The sequence below is a fragment of the Camellia sinensis genome, chromosome 9 (assembly GCF_055761805.1).
Source record: "Camellia sinensis isolate YWXY chromosome 9, ASM5576180v1, whole genome shotgun sequence".
Taxonomy (NCBI): domain Eukaryota; kingdom Viridiplantae; phylum Streptophyta; class Magnoliopsida; order Ericales; family Theaceae; genus Camellia; species Camellia sinensis.
In genome coordinates this window covers 164,908,250-164,925,060 of record NC_138969.1, presented here as the reverse complement: position 1 = coordinate 164,925,060, position 16,811 = coordinate 164,908,250, and the positions used below count along the sequence as shown (strand labels likewise).

At 40.4% G+C, this 16,811-nt stretch overlaps 1 protein-coding gene across 6 annotated transcripts; it reads left to right on the top strand.

Moving 5' to 3' along the window:
* Positions 1–10,868: 10,868 nt before the first annotated feature.
* Positions 10,869–16,607, top strand: LOC114299265 (E3 ubiquitin-protein ligase MBR2). 6 transcript variants are annotated; one of them, XM_082887937.1, is made up of 8 exons: positions 10,879–11,590; positions 12,669–12,751; positions 12,913–13,070; positions 13,604–13,918; positions 14,122–14,247; positions 15,036–15,137; positions 15,217–15,351; positions 16,275–16,607. In XM_082887937.1, exons 6-8 carry the CDS (start codon positions 15,045–15,047, stop codon positions 16,431–16,433), a joined length of 387 nt encoding a protein of 128 aa, XP_082744063.1. In that variant the 5' UTR covers positions 10,879–11,590; positions 12,669–12,751; positions 12,913–13,070; positions 13,604–13,918; positions 14,122–14,247; positions 15,036–15,044; the 3' UTR covers positions 16,434–16,607. The 6 variants fall into 6 exon arrangements, with proteins under 6 accessions (XP_082744066.1, XP_082744063.1, XP_082744062.1 ...); XM_082887936.1 differs by having other exon boundaries at positions 13,604–14,050; XM_082887940.1 differs by having other exon boundaries at positions 10,869–11,590; positions 13,604–14,247.
* The last annotated feature ends 204 nt before the right edge of the window (positions 16,608–16,811 follow it).

The following is a 16,811-nucleotide window of genomic DNA, read 5'->3' as shown; positions in this document are numbered from 1 at the left end:
TGACATTCCCCTCTCGTACCCAAGTTCCCTAGCCGAGGCAACTTTGGTGATGACGGACACGTGACCTTAGGCACAAGTCAGGGTTTCCTAGATTTCCTAAGATAAAATATTTAGGTGGCGACTCTGTATCTGGCAAAGCAGTCCATGTTTGGCACTTCTTTCTTAAAAATTAGTTTTCCAAAACGATTTGCCGGATTTCGACTCTTTGGTGATTTATCAGTCTCACATCGCACATTATGAGATCAGATTGAGAACCGTGACATTGAGTCCGAACTGTAGTAGCTAGAGAACAAAACGAAATTTTCTCGAGAGTTCTCTAGGAACGTCAACAGACGCTCCGAATCCGGAGGCTTTTATCAGCCCAAAGACGTCGTGCGCCGATGGGGCTCCGAATCCGGAGACTTTTGGCCAATCATGATATCCACGAAGGGTGCTCCGAATCCGGAGGCTTTTATCGGCCCAAAGACGTCGTGCGCTGATGGGCTCCGAATCCGGAGACTTATTTTGGCCAATTGTGATATCCACGAAGGGCGCTCCAAATTCGGAGGCTTTTATTAGAACACCCTTGAACTTGATTTTGAAGTGAGTAAGTAGCAATCTTTGTATTACAGAAAATGAGATGTACATGGCAAACCGTTCAGAACAAGTGTCATGGCCCACAAAGTACGGTCAATGATAAAATTTGCGTAAATGTGGAATTCCAAGGCCGTGGCAGACTCCTCCCTGACATGTCTTTGAGCCGATATGCCCCTACTCCTGCAATCGAATCAATCTGATAGGGGCCGTCCCAGTTAGGACCCAATTTTCCATCAGTCGGTTTCTTGGCAACTGGAAGTACCTTCTTCAGGACCAACTCTCCTGGTGTGTAGCGGCACAATTGAACACGTTGATTATATGACTTGGCAAGCTGCTGCTGGTACCGCGCCATCAACGCAAGGGCACGGTCTCTTCGTTCTTCGATTAGAATCAAATCCAGTGCCAGCATCATGTCGTTTCGGCCCATATCAAAAACTTGAGATTTTAGGATTGGGTGGTCGATCTCTAAGAGTATGATCGCCTGGGTTTCAAAGCACAAAGCGAACGGCGTTTCTCTAGTAGATCGCCTCGGCGTAGTTCGATGAGCCCACAATACACTCGACAATTCTTCGACCCATTTGCGTTTAGCTTTCTCCAGCCTCTTCTTGATGCCGTCCAAGATGGATTTATTAGAGGCTTTGGCTTGACCATTGCTTTATGGGTAAGCCGGCGTAGAAAAGTAAGGCCGGATACCATATTTGCTGCACAGCTCTCGGTAGACGCCACAATCAAGCTGGGTGCCGTTGTCTGAGATAAGGGCTCTTGGAATGCCGAATCGTGTTATGATATTTCTCCACACAAAGCGCTTGACATCAGAATCTCGAATGTGCGTTGATGCCTTCGCTTCGACCCATTTTGTGAAGTAGTTTGTGGCGGCGATCAAATATCGCTTGTTCCCTAGGGCCCTCAGCAACGGTCCTATGACATCAAGCCCCCACTAGGCAAACGGCCAGGGACTGGTGATAGAGCTCAACTCTTCAGCAGGAAGATGGGTTAACGGGGAGAACTTCTGGCACTGTTCACATTTTTTCACATAGCATTCGGCATCAGATCTCATTGTCGGCCAATAATACCCGTGTTATAGCTCTATGGGCCAAAGAGCGCCCGCCAGAATGGGCACCACAACTACCCTCATGTATTTCAACAAGAGGCTCTTCGATTTTGTCAGGGTGCACACATTCCAAATATGGACCAGAGAGGGATTTTTTATAAAGCCTTCCTTGCGGATCCAAGTAGTATTGCAGGGCTTTGTTTCACAGCTTATGCGCTTCTTTCTTGTCCTCTGGGAGCTGTTCGGAAGTCAGAAATGCAGCAATGGGATCCATCCAACTCGGTTCAGATTCTATAACATTGACCTGAACTTCCTCCAAAGGGCCGATGCTCGGTTCCAGGATGAAACCTACTTCGATGGACCGTTTAATCTCTGAATTAATGGCGGAGGCTAGGCAAGCAAGGGCATCTGCATATGTGTTCTGATCACGCGTTATCTGGTTCAATTCATTATGGTCAAATTTTTCCAGCAAGGAGTTGGCCGTTTTCATGTAAGCGCCATATGGTCGTTTATTGCCACGTACTCCCCTTTGAGCTAATTGATCACCAGTTTTGAATCGCAAAATACAAGCAAACACCGAGCACCCAGAAGATGTGCATTCCGCAAAACGGCTAGAAGGGCTTCGTATTCGGCCTCATTATTTGATGCTTCGAAGCCGAGCTTGACGGCCTGCTCAATTATTACGCCGTCGGGAGCCATGATTACAACTTCGGCTCCACTGCCCCGCTGATTGGATGATCCATCACAGTACAACTGCCAAATGTCCCCAACATAAATTCTCTAATTCGGCTTCGGTCGAATCTCATCGAACTTGAAATCGGCAAGACCCCCAGTGAATTCGGCAACGAAGTCGACAAGCACCTGTCCCTTGATTGAGGTTCTAGGTAGAAATTGAATGTTGTATTGGCCGAGTTCAAGTGCCCATTTTGAAACATGTCCTGATGTTTCTGCACTTCAAAGTACTGATCGAAGAGGATAATCTGTTAGCACCCCAATGCTATATCCCTGGAAGTAATGCATCAGTTTTCTTGCCGCCATGACTAGGGCTAGGATGAGTTTTTCCAGCGAAAGGTAGCGTGTTTCGGCGTCCACTATTGCCTTGCTCACATAATACACTGGTCGCTGCTCCCTCAGCTCTTCCTTTATCAGTACTGCGCTGACGACCCTGTCGAAAACTGCCAGATACAAAATGAGCGGGTTACCAGTAGTAGGTGTTGTCAAGAGTGGTACTGAGCGGAGGTAGGTCTTGAGGCCGTTGAAAGCGGCTTCGTATTTGACGGTCCATTCAAAAGCCTTACCCTGCCGTAGTGTATGAAAGAATTGTCGGTAGCGATCTGTGGACCGACTGATGAACCTGTTGAGTGCGGCAGCCATCCCCATTAACTTCTGAACTTCCTTGACCGATCGAGGAGAGCCGAGTTCTAAGATTGTTGTGATTTGCCTTGGGTTGGCTTCGATTCCTCGGTGGTTGACAATGTACCCCAAGAATTTGCCATAGCCGATCCCAAACGCACATTTGGAAGCATTCAGCTTCATTTTTTATTTACGTAAGATGCCGAACGTCTCTTCTAGATCGGCTAGATGGGTTTGCTCTTCTCTGGACTTGACCACCATGTCATCAATGTACACTTCCATAGTGCAGCCGAGTTGCTCCTTGAACATAGCCGTGACCAGCCTTTGGTAAGTTGGCCCTGCATTCTTCAGCCCAAAAGGCATAACCTTATAGCGGTAGGTTCCTCTTGGGGTGAGGAATGTAGTTTTTCTTGGTCCTCAAGATGCATGGCGATCTGATGGTAGCCTCTGTAAGCATCAAGGAAGCTCGTACGCTGATGGCGTGTCGTCGCATCTACAAGTTGGTCAATTCTGGGTAGGGGAAAACAATCCTTGGGGCAGGCTTTGCTCAGGTCTGTGAAATCGACGCACACTCGCCAAGTCCCATTTTTCTTCTTCGCCACCACTGTATTAGAGAGCCATGTAGGGTAGGTCACTTCCCTGATTGCCCCCGCTTCAAGCAGCCTGTCAACTTCCTCAACAACGGCGGCAGTGTGCTCTGCGGTTGACCGTCGGCTTTTCTGAATGGTCGGCTTGCACTTAGGATCAACATTCAAATGGTACTGTGAAATGGACGGATCTATACCCGGCATCTCATATGGAGTCCACGCAAAGATATCGATGTTGCTGAGCAGGAAAGAGATTAGCTGCTGTCTGTCGGCCTGATTCAGGGATGCGCTGACCATGAAGAATTTGTCTGGGCTGCCATCGATTTCAACTCGGTCTAAGCCTTCCGTGGCCTTTTCATTTGGGAGCCACCCAACATCGTCGATGCTCTCTTGATCTAGCACCTCAATAGAATTCACCTGCAGCTCCTTTGGTGTTTTTTCAACAAGGAGATAACATGCTTGTGCCGATTTCTGGAAGCCACAGATTTGCTCAATGCCCCGCTCCGTCGGGAAGCGTAGCAGCCGATGATATGTATTCGACAAGGCTTGCATGGTGTGCAACCAAGTTCACCCCATAATGAGATTGTATGGCAATGACAGCTTGACGACCAAGAATTCTACGTCTACTGTTCGGGAACCGGCTCTGGTAATGTGATTTTCCCCAATGGGTATTCTGGATTGGCATTGAAGCCGAATAATGGATAAGGAGCCGGAGAGAGATCTGATTCTGAGAAGCCGAGTTTGGTGAATGTCTTGTAATACATAACCTCTGATGTGCTCCCCGGATCAATGAGTATGCGTTCAACGGTGAATCGGTTTACACGTAACTCAATTACCAAGGGATCGATGTGAGGAAGTGTCACTCTGGCCAGATCTGAATCATCAAAAGAAATGCTTGCAGCTTCATGGGGCCGTTTAGCCGAAGTGAGTTGACTTTAAGGGTCGAGCTTCGACTGAATCGTATGCACCGCCGATGACATTGGCAGGCTGTATATGATGTGGATCACGCCGAGCAGAGGTGAATCCTGTCTTAAGGCTATTGCTTGGGTTGGGTTACTTTTTCGGACGCACTGTTGTAGGCGGCCATCTTGTACCAATTCCTCCAGGTGATCCTTTAGTATCATGGCCATGGTCCTTGTGATACTCACACCGTCTATCCTGTCTTCTCGTGTCAGGAGGTCCAACCTTTTTCGACGGCCACTTGAAGAATGGAAGGTGTTAGGTTTTGGACATAACCACACTGATCGGCTCTGTCAACTCCGTATATTTCTTGTCGACGCGCCTCGTGCGCCTACTATCAACTTGCAATTGTTCACTTTCTCGGTGGGAGCAGTGGTCGCTTGATCGGCGGGAATCCCGTCTCTTATCTCGTTTTGCCCGATGCCGTGGTTCAGGGCTTTGAGGTGCTACAGAGTTTAACGGCTAAGCAATTTCAGTAGGAGCTGTCTTGTTGGTCACATTGCCGGCTTTAACCCTCAAGGCATCATCTTCCACTTTATAGTATTCTTCGACTTTTTTTTATCAACGACCAAACTGTTTTAGGGGGCCGTCTGGTCAAAGAGCTGCGGAGGGCACTGTCAGGATGCAGCCCCATCTTGAAGGCGGTGATGGCCATGGAGTCATTGCAAGCATTGTTTACCAGATTGAAACATTCCCAATATCGCGTCGAGTAGGCACGAAGGATTTCCCCCGGTTGAATCTGCATTGCCCAGAAGGAATCGGCTTGCTTTGGCTGGACCTCATTAGTGATAAACTTTGCCCTGAAGGATTTTTGAAGTTGATGGAAGCTTTTAATCGAAGCCAGCTCCAGTTTGTAATACCACCTGACAGCTAGTGGTCCCAAACTACTCGGAAATATTCTGCACATCAAAGCCTCGTCATCTGCATGCAGTGTCATGGCTTGCTTGTAATGACGGATGTGATCGGTGGGGTTTGATTTACCGTTGTACAGGGTGAATGACGGCGCTTTGAATTTCTTGGGTAGCACTGCCTATGCAATCTGTCGGACAAAAGGATCGTGTTGATCTTCATCCGAACTGTTTCTTCTTCGCTTATGCCTTATACGGGGACTCTCTTCAGAAGAACTGAAAGTTTCAGATCGTCCCTTCTTCTTGGGCTCCGGGGATAATGAGTCGGAGTCGCTATCAATGTCTTATTGTCGGGCTCGAGATCATCAACCACCTGCCCTCACCGGTCGTTCCGGATCTTGGTGTACAGCTTGTTTGGACTTTGCCACTTCTAAGGACAAATCCTGACGGAGACGTTCGTTCTCTGCGATCATGTTCTCCAACCTCTGTTCGTTTTGCTTTGCTTGTTCTATGATCGCCTGTATTGCCTCATGCTCTAGAGTCGAGGGTGAGGTGAAGTTCAAAGCGCGTCTTGCAGGGATAGTCTCCGGTCCAAGCATGTTTGTTGGAGTGAGGTCGTCTCTTTGCGTGTTTTCATCAGTGATTATCGGAGGGTCTTCCGTTACGCCCGCCATAGATGTGTTTGAGTATTCCCACAGACGGCGCCAATTGTGGAGAAGTGGTTTGGAAATACCCTTCTGACCCTGGAGGACGTTAGTGATTCTCTTATAGTCACCTGAAAAGGAATAAACACTCCGGTTGGGGATGCCGGAATTAGCACTCCGACGGGCAAGTTAGTTTCTGCACTCAGGGTTACTTGTATTCTAAGTTAAGCAAAATAATTCTCACATACCTTTCTTTGGCTGTTATTCCTCTATTTATACTCGTTTCCAGGGCCTCGGGGCCTGGTTCACTTTCCGCTCTCAAACTGCTCATTTATTCGGCCCCATAGTTACTCGGCCTGTTAATTGTAGTCGGCCTCCTAATCGTGCAGGTTAGAGCCGAACAAATGTCCATCCTTCGAAGCGTACGCTTCTGACTCTGCCAATTATTCGGCTCTCATACATTTTGTCCTTGTCTCCAAGGATACTCTTTTGTGCAGGTATCTTCTTAGGCTTGTTATGCATGACAAACCAGTTTAGCACCCCGGATACCCATGAACTCATTGGTTCAGTTGCTGAACTTGCTTTCCTAGTCTTTGAAACCACCTTCAAGCTAACTTTTGAGGCCATTCATTGGCTCTGGCACCCTGTCTTGAGCCCAATTCAGGCCTTGTTTTAGGGTAATTACCTTGCATCTTATTCGAAGTTGACCTTGGAGGCCAATTACTGGCTCTGATTCCTTGACTTGGGCCCAATTCAGGCATTCTCTCAGGATAATTTCCTTCTATCCCATAATAATTAGGTGGTCCGAACTCATGCAGAGATCTTTTACCCTTGGAATGCATTCTAGTGGCTTGTGGTCCAGCCAAAAATGGCTGCTGTCTGGGACCAGTTGGGTATGGCCTCTTGTTGTAGCTATTGGTTGGCTTAAGGCGTCTCTATACATCTTTGTAATACTATTTCCCATCAATTGGGAGCCCTTTTGTAACTTAACCTGCATTTGGGACACATCCTTTGCATGACAATTGCCTCTAGAGAGTCATCATCCAGTGTCTCCTCACTAGAGTCATCTTTTTGGTCCACAAAGCTCTGTTCATTTACTGGTGAACTTCTGGTATCTTTCTTGAAAGCAATCTACTTGGCAGCGTGCATCTGCACATTAACCTCCTCCAATTCAATCAAGGATAGGTTTCGAAAATCTGGCGCACCAACATTTGCTGAAACTTCCCTAATCTCTAGGAATAGGTTAGTGTCAATCCCCATAACTTTCTTTGGGAATAGGTTAGTGACAGAAAATTTGCAACTTTGTAAACTCAGCTTCATATTCTGCAACCGTCTTATTCCCTTGCTTTAACTTCAAAAATTCCCTCTGTTTTTGTAGATGAACACTTCTAGGGAAGTATTTCTCATTAAATGCATTCTTAAACCTTTCCCATGTATAGGGGTTGGCATCATGCTCGTGTATGCGCTTCTCCATCTGCCACCAATCATTAGCTATCCCTTGTAGCATAAACGTAGCATAGGTCACCTTCTGATCATCCGTACACTCAAAAACGGGAAATAACTTTTCCATTTCTGTCAACCATTTTTCAGCCTCCAAAGGGTCTGTGGCTCCGTCAAATGCCAAGGCTATCTTCTTAAACTCAGTAATGTTACAACGTGGCCTTGGTTGTGGCCCAACACCTGGATGCATCCACTGTTGTTGCTTCATAAGTTTAGTCAAGTTATTCCCTATGGTGGTTTGTTGTTGCACCACCCCGGCCAACGTCTGAAGCACTTGAACCATTTCAATTGGATTGGGGATTGCAGCTTGTTCTTGTTGTCCCAACTCTTGCCCCTGATTTCCTCCAACTGCTTGAGAACCACTACCATTATTAGTTACGTTCCCTCGCCGATTGTTACTACCAGTTCGTTGATTCATTTAACCCTGACGTGTATTCCTAGCCATATTTGCCAATGTCTCCTCATGTTCCATCGCAACCTAAATGCATCAATAATAAAACCTCATCTTATTCTATTCTCAAGCTCCTATAACATAAAAAAAATAAAAAATAAATAAAATTAACATTATATCAAATTATAAGCGTTCCCAATCCTACATCTACCCAATCTCACCACTATTCTATACCAGCCTTTAAAATTACAACCTGGTTCTGATACCACAAAATTGTCAAGCCCCAAGTTCCGTGACAACGCCGCACACTCATTTAAGTGAGCATGCAAGGCTAAGAGTCCAACACATAACCAACAATGTAAAATAGTCCAATTAAATCCTTAATTATCATAATGCTAAAATCCATAAAAATTGATTATTCTTATCATATGAAATTATCCACCAAGTCCACTAATAAAATCCATTAACAAAACAATAATCCAAGTACTTAATTCAAAGTCCTACTCTCAGCACTCCCACATGTAAAAATCCCGCGCAGCTCTACTCTTCAGAATCTGAAGAAAAAAAAAAGGGTAAGCTAGAAAGCCCAGTAAATAACCAACCATCACTGCCAGCTGGATCAAGTATAAAAAAATTTAATAAATAAATCGATAACCAATAAATATAAATTTTTCTACAGTTCAATAAATGAACAATTATTTGTAAGATGGTTTCATAGCTAAAAATAAACAATGTACAATACATTTTAAATGAAAAGCTAACAAGATAATTCAAAGTAATTCATTGTTCAAATCGATGGTTCAATATTCAGATAGTTCAATGATTTGATTCACAAAACCCAAATCTGAATGACTACGGTCACTTAGCCCGTGACAAGGCCCAGAACCACACATAGGTCGGTGGTAAAACCCCAAAAGAAATTAGTTTCTGTGCCAATAAATAACCCCTATTGGCTAGGGTCCAAATCACAGTCAGACTAGAGTGATGTTCAAAATTCAAACAATACACAACCTTTAAATAAAATATTCGATATTTTTAAAATAAACGTTTAGTACAATTTTCAGAATAGTTTCACCAAATATTCAAATAATTTTCATAATAATATTCGATGCTATTTTATACTTGACTCATATTTTATTTTAAGAGAACATAGAGGCTATGAATAAATACTTATAATTTTAAACGATTCAATAGGAATAAAAAATGTACCAACAGTGATAGAGGGTTACTTACCTCAAACAGCTAAATTAATATTTCCCAAACTAATCTCAAATACTCAACTCCACCACTTCAATCGCACGAACCTAATAAATATAACCTCAAACAAATTAATATTTTTGTGTCTTTCACATATCCACAAGAACCCACTGCATATATGAGATGCTTTAATATACAAGAAATATCAAATCAATTCCCTTAATTTAATAGTTAAACACAACTTATCTAATATACCAAATTCTATTGCAAAACTACACCTACATAATAATTTGCACTGTTTCCAATAACCCATACGATTGCACATACACGTTGCTCCATGCATCCAAACTCTCAATATTTAGGTATCCACACAAATTTCCTTCCCAAAACCATCTGACTACCTATTGACCCATGTACATAATATAATAAACAATTGATCCCTTTACATAACGTAAACAATGGGGCAAAAATATCTCAGTCAATGGGCAATCAAGAACATTCAGTGGCTTCAATTTCCAACTGTCGTTCCTCCTAAGGATGCACTGCGCAGTCGTGATAAAAAGAAATATGAAACCCCATTTTTCCCTCTTTTTATTTATATATATATATATATATATATATATTTTAGGGTTATTAACCTAATTTCTTAAAATTACAAAATTACCCATCTCAGTAATAGAAATTATCATGCCATCTCATAACTAATTCTTGATATTACTAAGTGACCCATATAAATTAATGTAATTACCAATCTATCCAAAAATAATAATATTCAAAACTTGGGTTTTACAATGCACCCTATTTACCCATTCTAGGTATGGCTTTTCATTTACAGGAGTCTGAACCCCCCGAACCATAGTTCCACACATCTCTCTGACAATATCAACAATTTGGTCCATAGGAACTATATTTTGTACCTGTTGGACTACTACTGAAGGAGCAAACACAAGGTTTGGTGGAATCCCATGTGCTTGAGGTCCTTTTGGTCCATAGGGGGTATAGTTGGGACTGGTTGTCCCTGTGGTATTGGTTGCTGTTGAGGGTATGGTTGACCTCTTTGAACCTGTCCTGCGAATGGACCTGTGAAAGGTGCTGCAAAAGGAGAAACAAATGTTGTTTCTCTCCCAGCCATAGAAAATCCTTCCAACCCCCCGGGTGTGAATTCAAACAGAGGGTTAGTGAACCCCCTCGTGCTAGGCATAGTTTCAAACATGGGATTTGAAAACATTCTCATGCCATTTTCTTATGTTGGTCTAGATCCACCAATTTGTATGGCTTCCTTGTTAGGTAATGAGATATTTTGATTTACCACAGGCCTAAAAAAAGGCTCATACCATGACTGAGGTATAGGTGATGGTCTTTCATAATTGTGACTACTAGTCTGACCATTAGTATGTCCACTACTTTGCATAGCATTACAACAAAACTGATTTTTTTACGACACCACATCAACGACATACAATAAATGCACGCCGTAGTTTCTCACTTTTACGACTTGCTCTTTTTGCACGTCGTAAATACTTTTCCAATTACGACGTGTCTATTGCGTAGGCCGTGAATGATAATACCGATAATTTTTTTACAGCTTGTAATGCACGCCGTTAATACATCAATTATACACAATGCACATACGCCAGCCGTGAAAAGTAAATATTTTTCACAACACACATAATGCCTGTCATTAAAAATATTATACTTTTTACGACTTACATATCACTGGTCGTTAAAAATATTATCTTTTTATGACACACAATCCATGTCGTGAATTGTATGTTAAAAAAATAAAGACGCCAAAATAAAATTTTGTGGCGCCATTTCGCCAAAAAAATAAGTATATACACGCTACTCTCTCTCAGTGTCCTCTGCCTTTCATCTACCCCTTCTCTTTCGTCTCTCTCCTCTTGCAACCACCGCCATCGGGACGCCGCCGACCACCGACCATCTCTCCTCTCGCCGTCATTCTCTCTCGACGAACTACCGACCACCTTACCTCTTCTCTCACCTCCTCTTTATTTATTTATTTATTTATAATAATCGTGTATTTGTATAGCTGTGTAAAAGCCCTAGGTCATGTCTCCGTCTTCTTCAATTCAACCTTAGGTTTGATTTTGATTCGATTAGTGTTTTAATCTTTCAGATTAGACAGAGAACAGACACACAAAGAGAGAGAGATAGAGAGAGAGAATGGACGATAGTTGTGCGTTGTGCACCCTCCATCGTCACCACCGTCGTCCTCAATCTCCCTCCCCCGCCACCTCTATCGCGTTTCGTCTTCCTCTTCATCTCATCCAGGGTGCGAAGGCCACTGTCACGCAGATATCTGCAACACGAAGCGATCTCAACCATGGCGGCTTCAGATCCAGGCTCCACAGAAACTAACCATCGGTGAAGATCTCACCAGACGAGAGGCTTGTGCTCAAGGTTACTCTGATAACACCGAAAAGGCCATTACCTGAACCATCATTGTTACTCTCATCGAAAAGGTACCGTATATATATATATATATATATATATATTTATATATATCCACATTCATATGCTTTTTTGTTAAATCATCGATTGTTGATGCTTATGGTCATTGAGATTTTTCGACTCAAAGTTGCCAAGATGAAGGTAAGAAGATTTCCTCATTTTATATTGATTGTTATTTCTGTTTGGGTGCCAAGAAAATGCAAGAAAAATTAATCAAACTATAGAAATTTTGAGTATTGGTGTTTCATTATATGGGTTCAATTAAAACGAGTCTGCCTTTTGTTTTTTGGGTTGCGTTAGTTTAGTTTGATTTTGGGGAAAAATCAAAGAAATAGAAAACAAAGACATTTTTCCTAACTGTTCTGCTTTTTGACCATTGAATTGCAGAACTGACTATTTATTTATCCCATTATAAAATCCATTGCCTTAAAACAGAGGGTTAGCATTGGTGTGATATCACCATACAATGCCCAGGTTATTGCAATTCAAGAGAAACTTGGAACAACATACAGTACAGATGCAGAGAGTGACTTCTTTGTGAGTGTTCGCTCAGTTGATGGGTTTCAAGGTGGTGAGAAGGACGTGATAATTATTTCAACTATCAGAAATAATGGGAATGGGGCTATAGGTCAAAGAGTCAATGTGGCTCCCACTAGAGTCAATGTGTTAAGACATTAGTGATACGTTAATGGGCATCAGTGATGTGGTTGTTACAAATTATTGGAGTAAGTAGGTCTTAGTATTGTCTTAATGGTAGATTGTCAAGAGTTAGTTTTAGGATATTATATACAACCATGTAATCTATCTATTGGTGGAATGAGAATGTAATGAGAGAAATATGAGTGAAAGTTCTTACCCAATTTTCTTCCAAGTTGTTTTAAGGTGTTTGTTATAGCCTTTTATTTCCAACAAAGCATATTCATTTCATTTTATATGTTGGTGATTTGCTTGGATAAAAAGGGTCAACATTTCTACCACTATAATTTGGCATAGACTTCTTTCATTTTAAATGTTGTTGATGGATCAAAAAGATCCTTAAAAGTGTTACTGACTAGGGTGACTTCTGCTATGTGATATTTTGATTGACAGGTAATATCCAACATGAGGGTGCTGATGACTGAAGATTCAAACAATGCTGTCAGCAGTTCTTTTTTGCTGGATGACGATTCAAGGTTAAAGACAGACTAAATCATATGAGTGTGTGTGTGTGCACTTTTCTTTTTGTTATCTTTAAAATTTGTAGCATTTTCATCACTTCACTGAAGGCCATATTTTTGTGTTGTTGGCCACTGATATTTTGCCCATCATTCATGGTACAACATTCCATTTTCAGTTGATGACATCTCAAAATCAATGGAGCAGATTGACATTTCGGACGTAGAACCACCACCGCTTATTCGTGAAAATTCAGGATTCAGTTTCTTGTTACCGCGTGCCGACTGATCACCTTTTCATAGTTGTCTGTCTTGTCGCTTGGAGGATTAGTCCAAGGTATTACATCCAAGCTACCCATTTTAAAATTTGAGATTGAACTCCATTTATGGTTCTTTATTCTGATTGGCCCACACTTACTGAGCATATCATTCTTTGCCTCCCCATCATTGCTCTGCCTCTTTTTTGAATTTTCCATTGCTCTCTATGCTGAACTCCTTCAAAAAAGATGTCTTATTCCCCTGTGTAGGCCATTGTTGGAAGACATCCTTGTAATATTATAGCTTCATTTTGCTTAGAAACATATTGATTTACAAATTTTCATCTGTGGAGATTTTTTCTTTCAAGTGATTGTCTTGTTTGACTATAACATTGTGATGTGAATTTTCAACAGCGGCCTTGATGCATGAATTGTTCTTTATTTTGTCAACTCAACTCTACTCAAATATTCTCTTAGGATGCTATTTTTTCTACATTATTAGTGTTTTGGAATATTGTTATTATTTATTTTCCTTGATCATAAGTTGATATCTTTGTTTGTGATCGTTGATTTCACTTGAATGTGCACCTTGCCTTTTTCTCTTTTTTTCCAGGTAACTTTCTTACGCTTATTCAGCTAGGTGGGGCATTGTTTACAAAGCCAAAATCATCGAAGGGATGAACTAACGAAGAGGAAAGAAAGGGAAGTTTTCTATCCAAATAAGAGAACAACAAAACCACTCAAAATTCATCTGGAAGTGGTTTTTGGGCAGAGTTAGGGGGTGTTTAGTTGTGTAGATAACTAGTTACTTAAAGAAAATGTATCCTCTTAACTGTTGGTGATTTGAATTGAATTCCCACCTGATAATTGTTAGGTTTCAACATTAAAAGAAGAAGAAGAAGAAGACGAGGAAGAAAAATTGTTAGAGGTCTCTACCATTCATATTTTTAGTGTAAAACATGCTTTATGAGAATGTGACAGTGAGTAACAACCCACATTTTGTCTTTCTATGATTGCGCCTTTTGTAACTAAGTGACATGGCAGAATCGGAGGGGATGAAGTAAGGCCTTATTTTTATTTTTATTTTTTTTTGTTAATTGCCTTAATTGCATAATTCTCTGTTAATCCTAGGTGGGTTTTGTGTTTTGAGAGAGGTAATGACTACAACATTTGCACCACACTATTCTATTGTATAAAGCATAAAGTGCAAATAGTAAATCAAAGCAATTCTTTTCGGCAAAGTCAAATTAAATTCAGGTACATCATTATATGTTCTTTTCCTTTCATATTAAGTAGACTTGTACCAGTTTTGATAGTTTTAATTTGTGTTGTCAGCAGAAATCCATATTCTTTTCATACGTTTGTGAGGTGCTGAGATAATGTTATGATGAAGTTGTAGTGTACTTTTGTCTCTCATCAATTGAATTCTAATCCATATGACCACACCATGCTTTTTTTTTTTTTTGGACATAAAGAACTACACTTCCATATTTTTAGTCAAAATAGACTGATAGTTTGTACAAAGATTTGTACTCGCTCCCCCATTGAGTACATTATTGTGTACAAGGACAAGTTCCATTAGAAGTTGACTTTTAATTTTGACTACGTATTTAACTAGTATTTCTGGGCAAGGTCATGTGGTAATCCCAACTTGTTATTGCTTGAAACATGAAGCCTTGGTATTTTTATGTTGAGTTTTGAGAGATAACCAACTTGTTATTGATTGAAACATGAAGCCTTGGTACTTTTATGTTGAATTTTGAGAGATAAGAGGACAAATAACAGAGTATATGGAGTATATTCAAATCTACCAAATAAATTCCTAATACAAAATAGGAAACTGCTCCCTAAAAATAAGAAATTAAATATTGATAAGATAGTAATTAAGCTATAATTAAAAATAAAATAAGTAAATTTTTGGATTCTTGGACAAGGATGTAGGTAGGTACATGTACAGGAATGAATTCTTGGAACGTCCTTTGATATGGGCAACAGTTACTAAGTTGTGATCAGCTAGTGACTTGAATTCATTTTTATCTTTGCAGGATTTCATAATGATGGATCCCTCGTTATTGTACGCCAGTTCCAGGAATTTTTCGGATCAATATGGAGACATGAGGCTAGACATCGACGACATGAGTTATGAGGTGGTTAAATTTAGTTGTTAAAAAATTCATTTTTGTAGTCTTCCCCAACTATTACTAATGTGAAGTTGGCATTGGACAGGAACTTCTTGCTCTAGAAGAAAGGATAGGGAATGTCAACACTGTCTTGTCTGAAGATATGATTTCAAAGTGTTTGACAAAAACAAAGATCTATTCAGATCGAAACCATGAAGAAAAAACCTGTTGCATCTGTCTTGTAAGTTATTACCATATCTTGCCTCTCTGATGTGACCCAAAAAAGGTATAAGGTTTCATCTGTGATTGATACTCGAAAAATAAAGAACATGTCTATGATTATCATAAGATGGAAAACGGTGTCTAAAGAAACTTGCATTTTAGGCATCCTCTTTAGTGTGTCAGATTTGACGAGAATCTTGCTATATCAGTTCTTGAAATGACCTGCTTTTAATGTTGTTTTGTGTATTTGCTTTTTAAAATTGCGTTCGGATTGTAAAAATGTAGTAGCTGTTGATATGAGAAGTCGATGGAACTATTTTGATTAGACTAGACGAATAAAGTTTCAAATTACTGAATTAAGTTATTTCTTTGATATTTTAGATGGAAAAATTCATATAGTAAACATTATTTATTTTAGGATATTTCTTGTTGTAAACATGTGGTATTTAGTTTGTGCTTAATAGTAAACATTTGGACCTTTCCAAATTCCACAAAAGGTCATTAGCACAATGACATGACCCATTTGAACTTGGTTGATCATAACCTGAATAAATGTAATGTCAGACATTTTGGAAAATCCTTTCATGGGATGTTGCTAAAATATTAGGCATGCCCGAATATTACTAATAATCACAAATTTTCAGTTTTTTTTTTTTGTTTTCATTGAAGTAGATTAATTTCACCTCTTCCGCTTTTTAAATTTGATTTTTCTCTTGAGCTTCTTATGGTCTGGATTTAGTAGCAAACTATTGAGATTTTGAGTTTTTGCTAATTTTTCATTATGACATTGCTTTTATGGGGGCCATTGAATTATTTTATTAATTTTGGAAATGTTTTGTTGATGTTTTAAAATTTTTTGATCATTTCTTAATACCTCAAGAAATATTTTTGTTCCTAAGTCGTTGGTTTTTGTATTTATGTGAAGTTTCTTTTGTCATGCAGACAAGAAATGCAACAGGGTTAGTTGCTCCAGCTATTGCAACGGGTTTAGGTGTCTTAACACATACATCGGGCACTCTCGTTCCTGTGATAGGAGCAAGTGGATTTGCTATAGCTGCAGCTGCAACTACTATAGGAACTGTTGTCGATAGTTTTAGATAATCTCTTAATAGTTGTCGATATGTTTAGAAAGTTAGATATGCATAGTTTTGGATGGTTTAAACTTTTTGTACAGTTTAGAACTTAAGGAGATCGTTTTCGAATGTTTGGAATATATAGACAATTGTTGAATGCTTATAATTTATGGATATAGTTTCTTTTCGATGTTTCAAACAATATTTTGGTGGTTGATTAATGTTTTGTGATACTTGTTTGTAATATTGTTAGATTGTACAAAATTGGTCAAATAAAACCTGTTGAATTTAAAAGTAAATATATAAAAAAAAAATTGCATATTCTACGGCAGGTATAATAAGTCGTCGTATTACATATTTTACGGCGCACAATTAGCGTCGTTATTTGTCTCATCAATTAATGGCG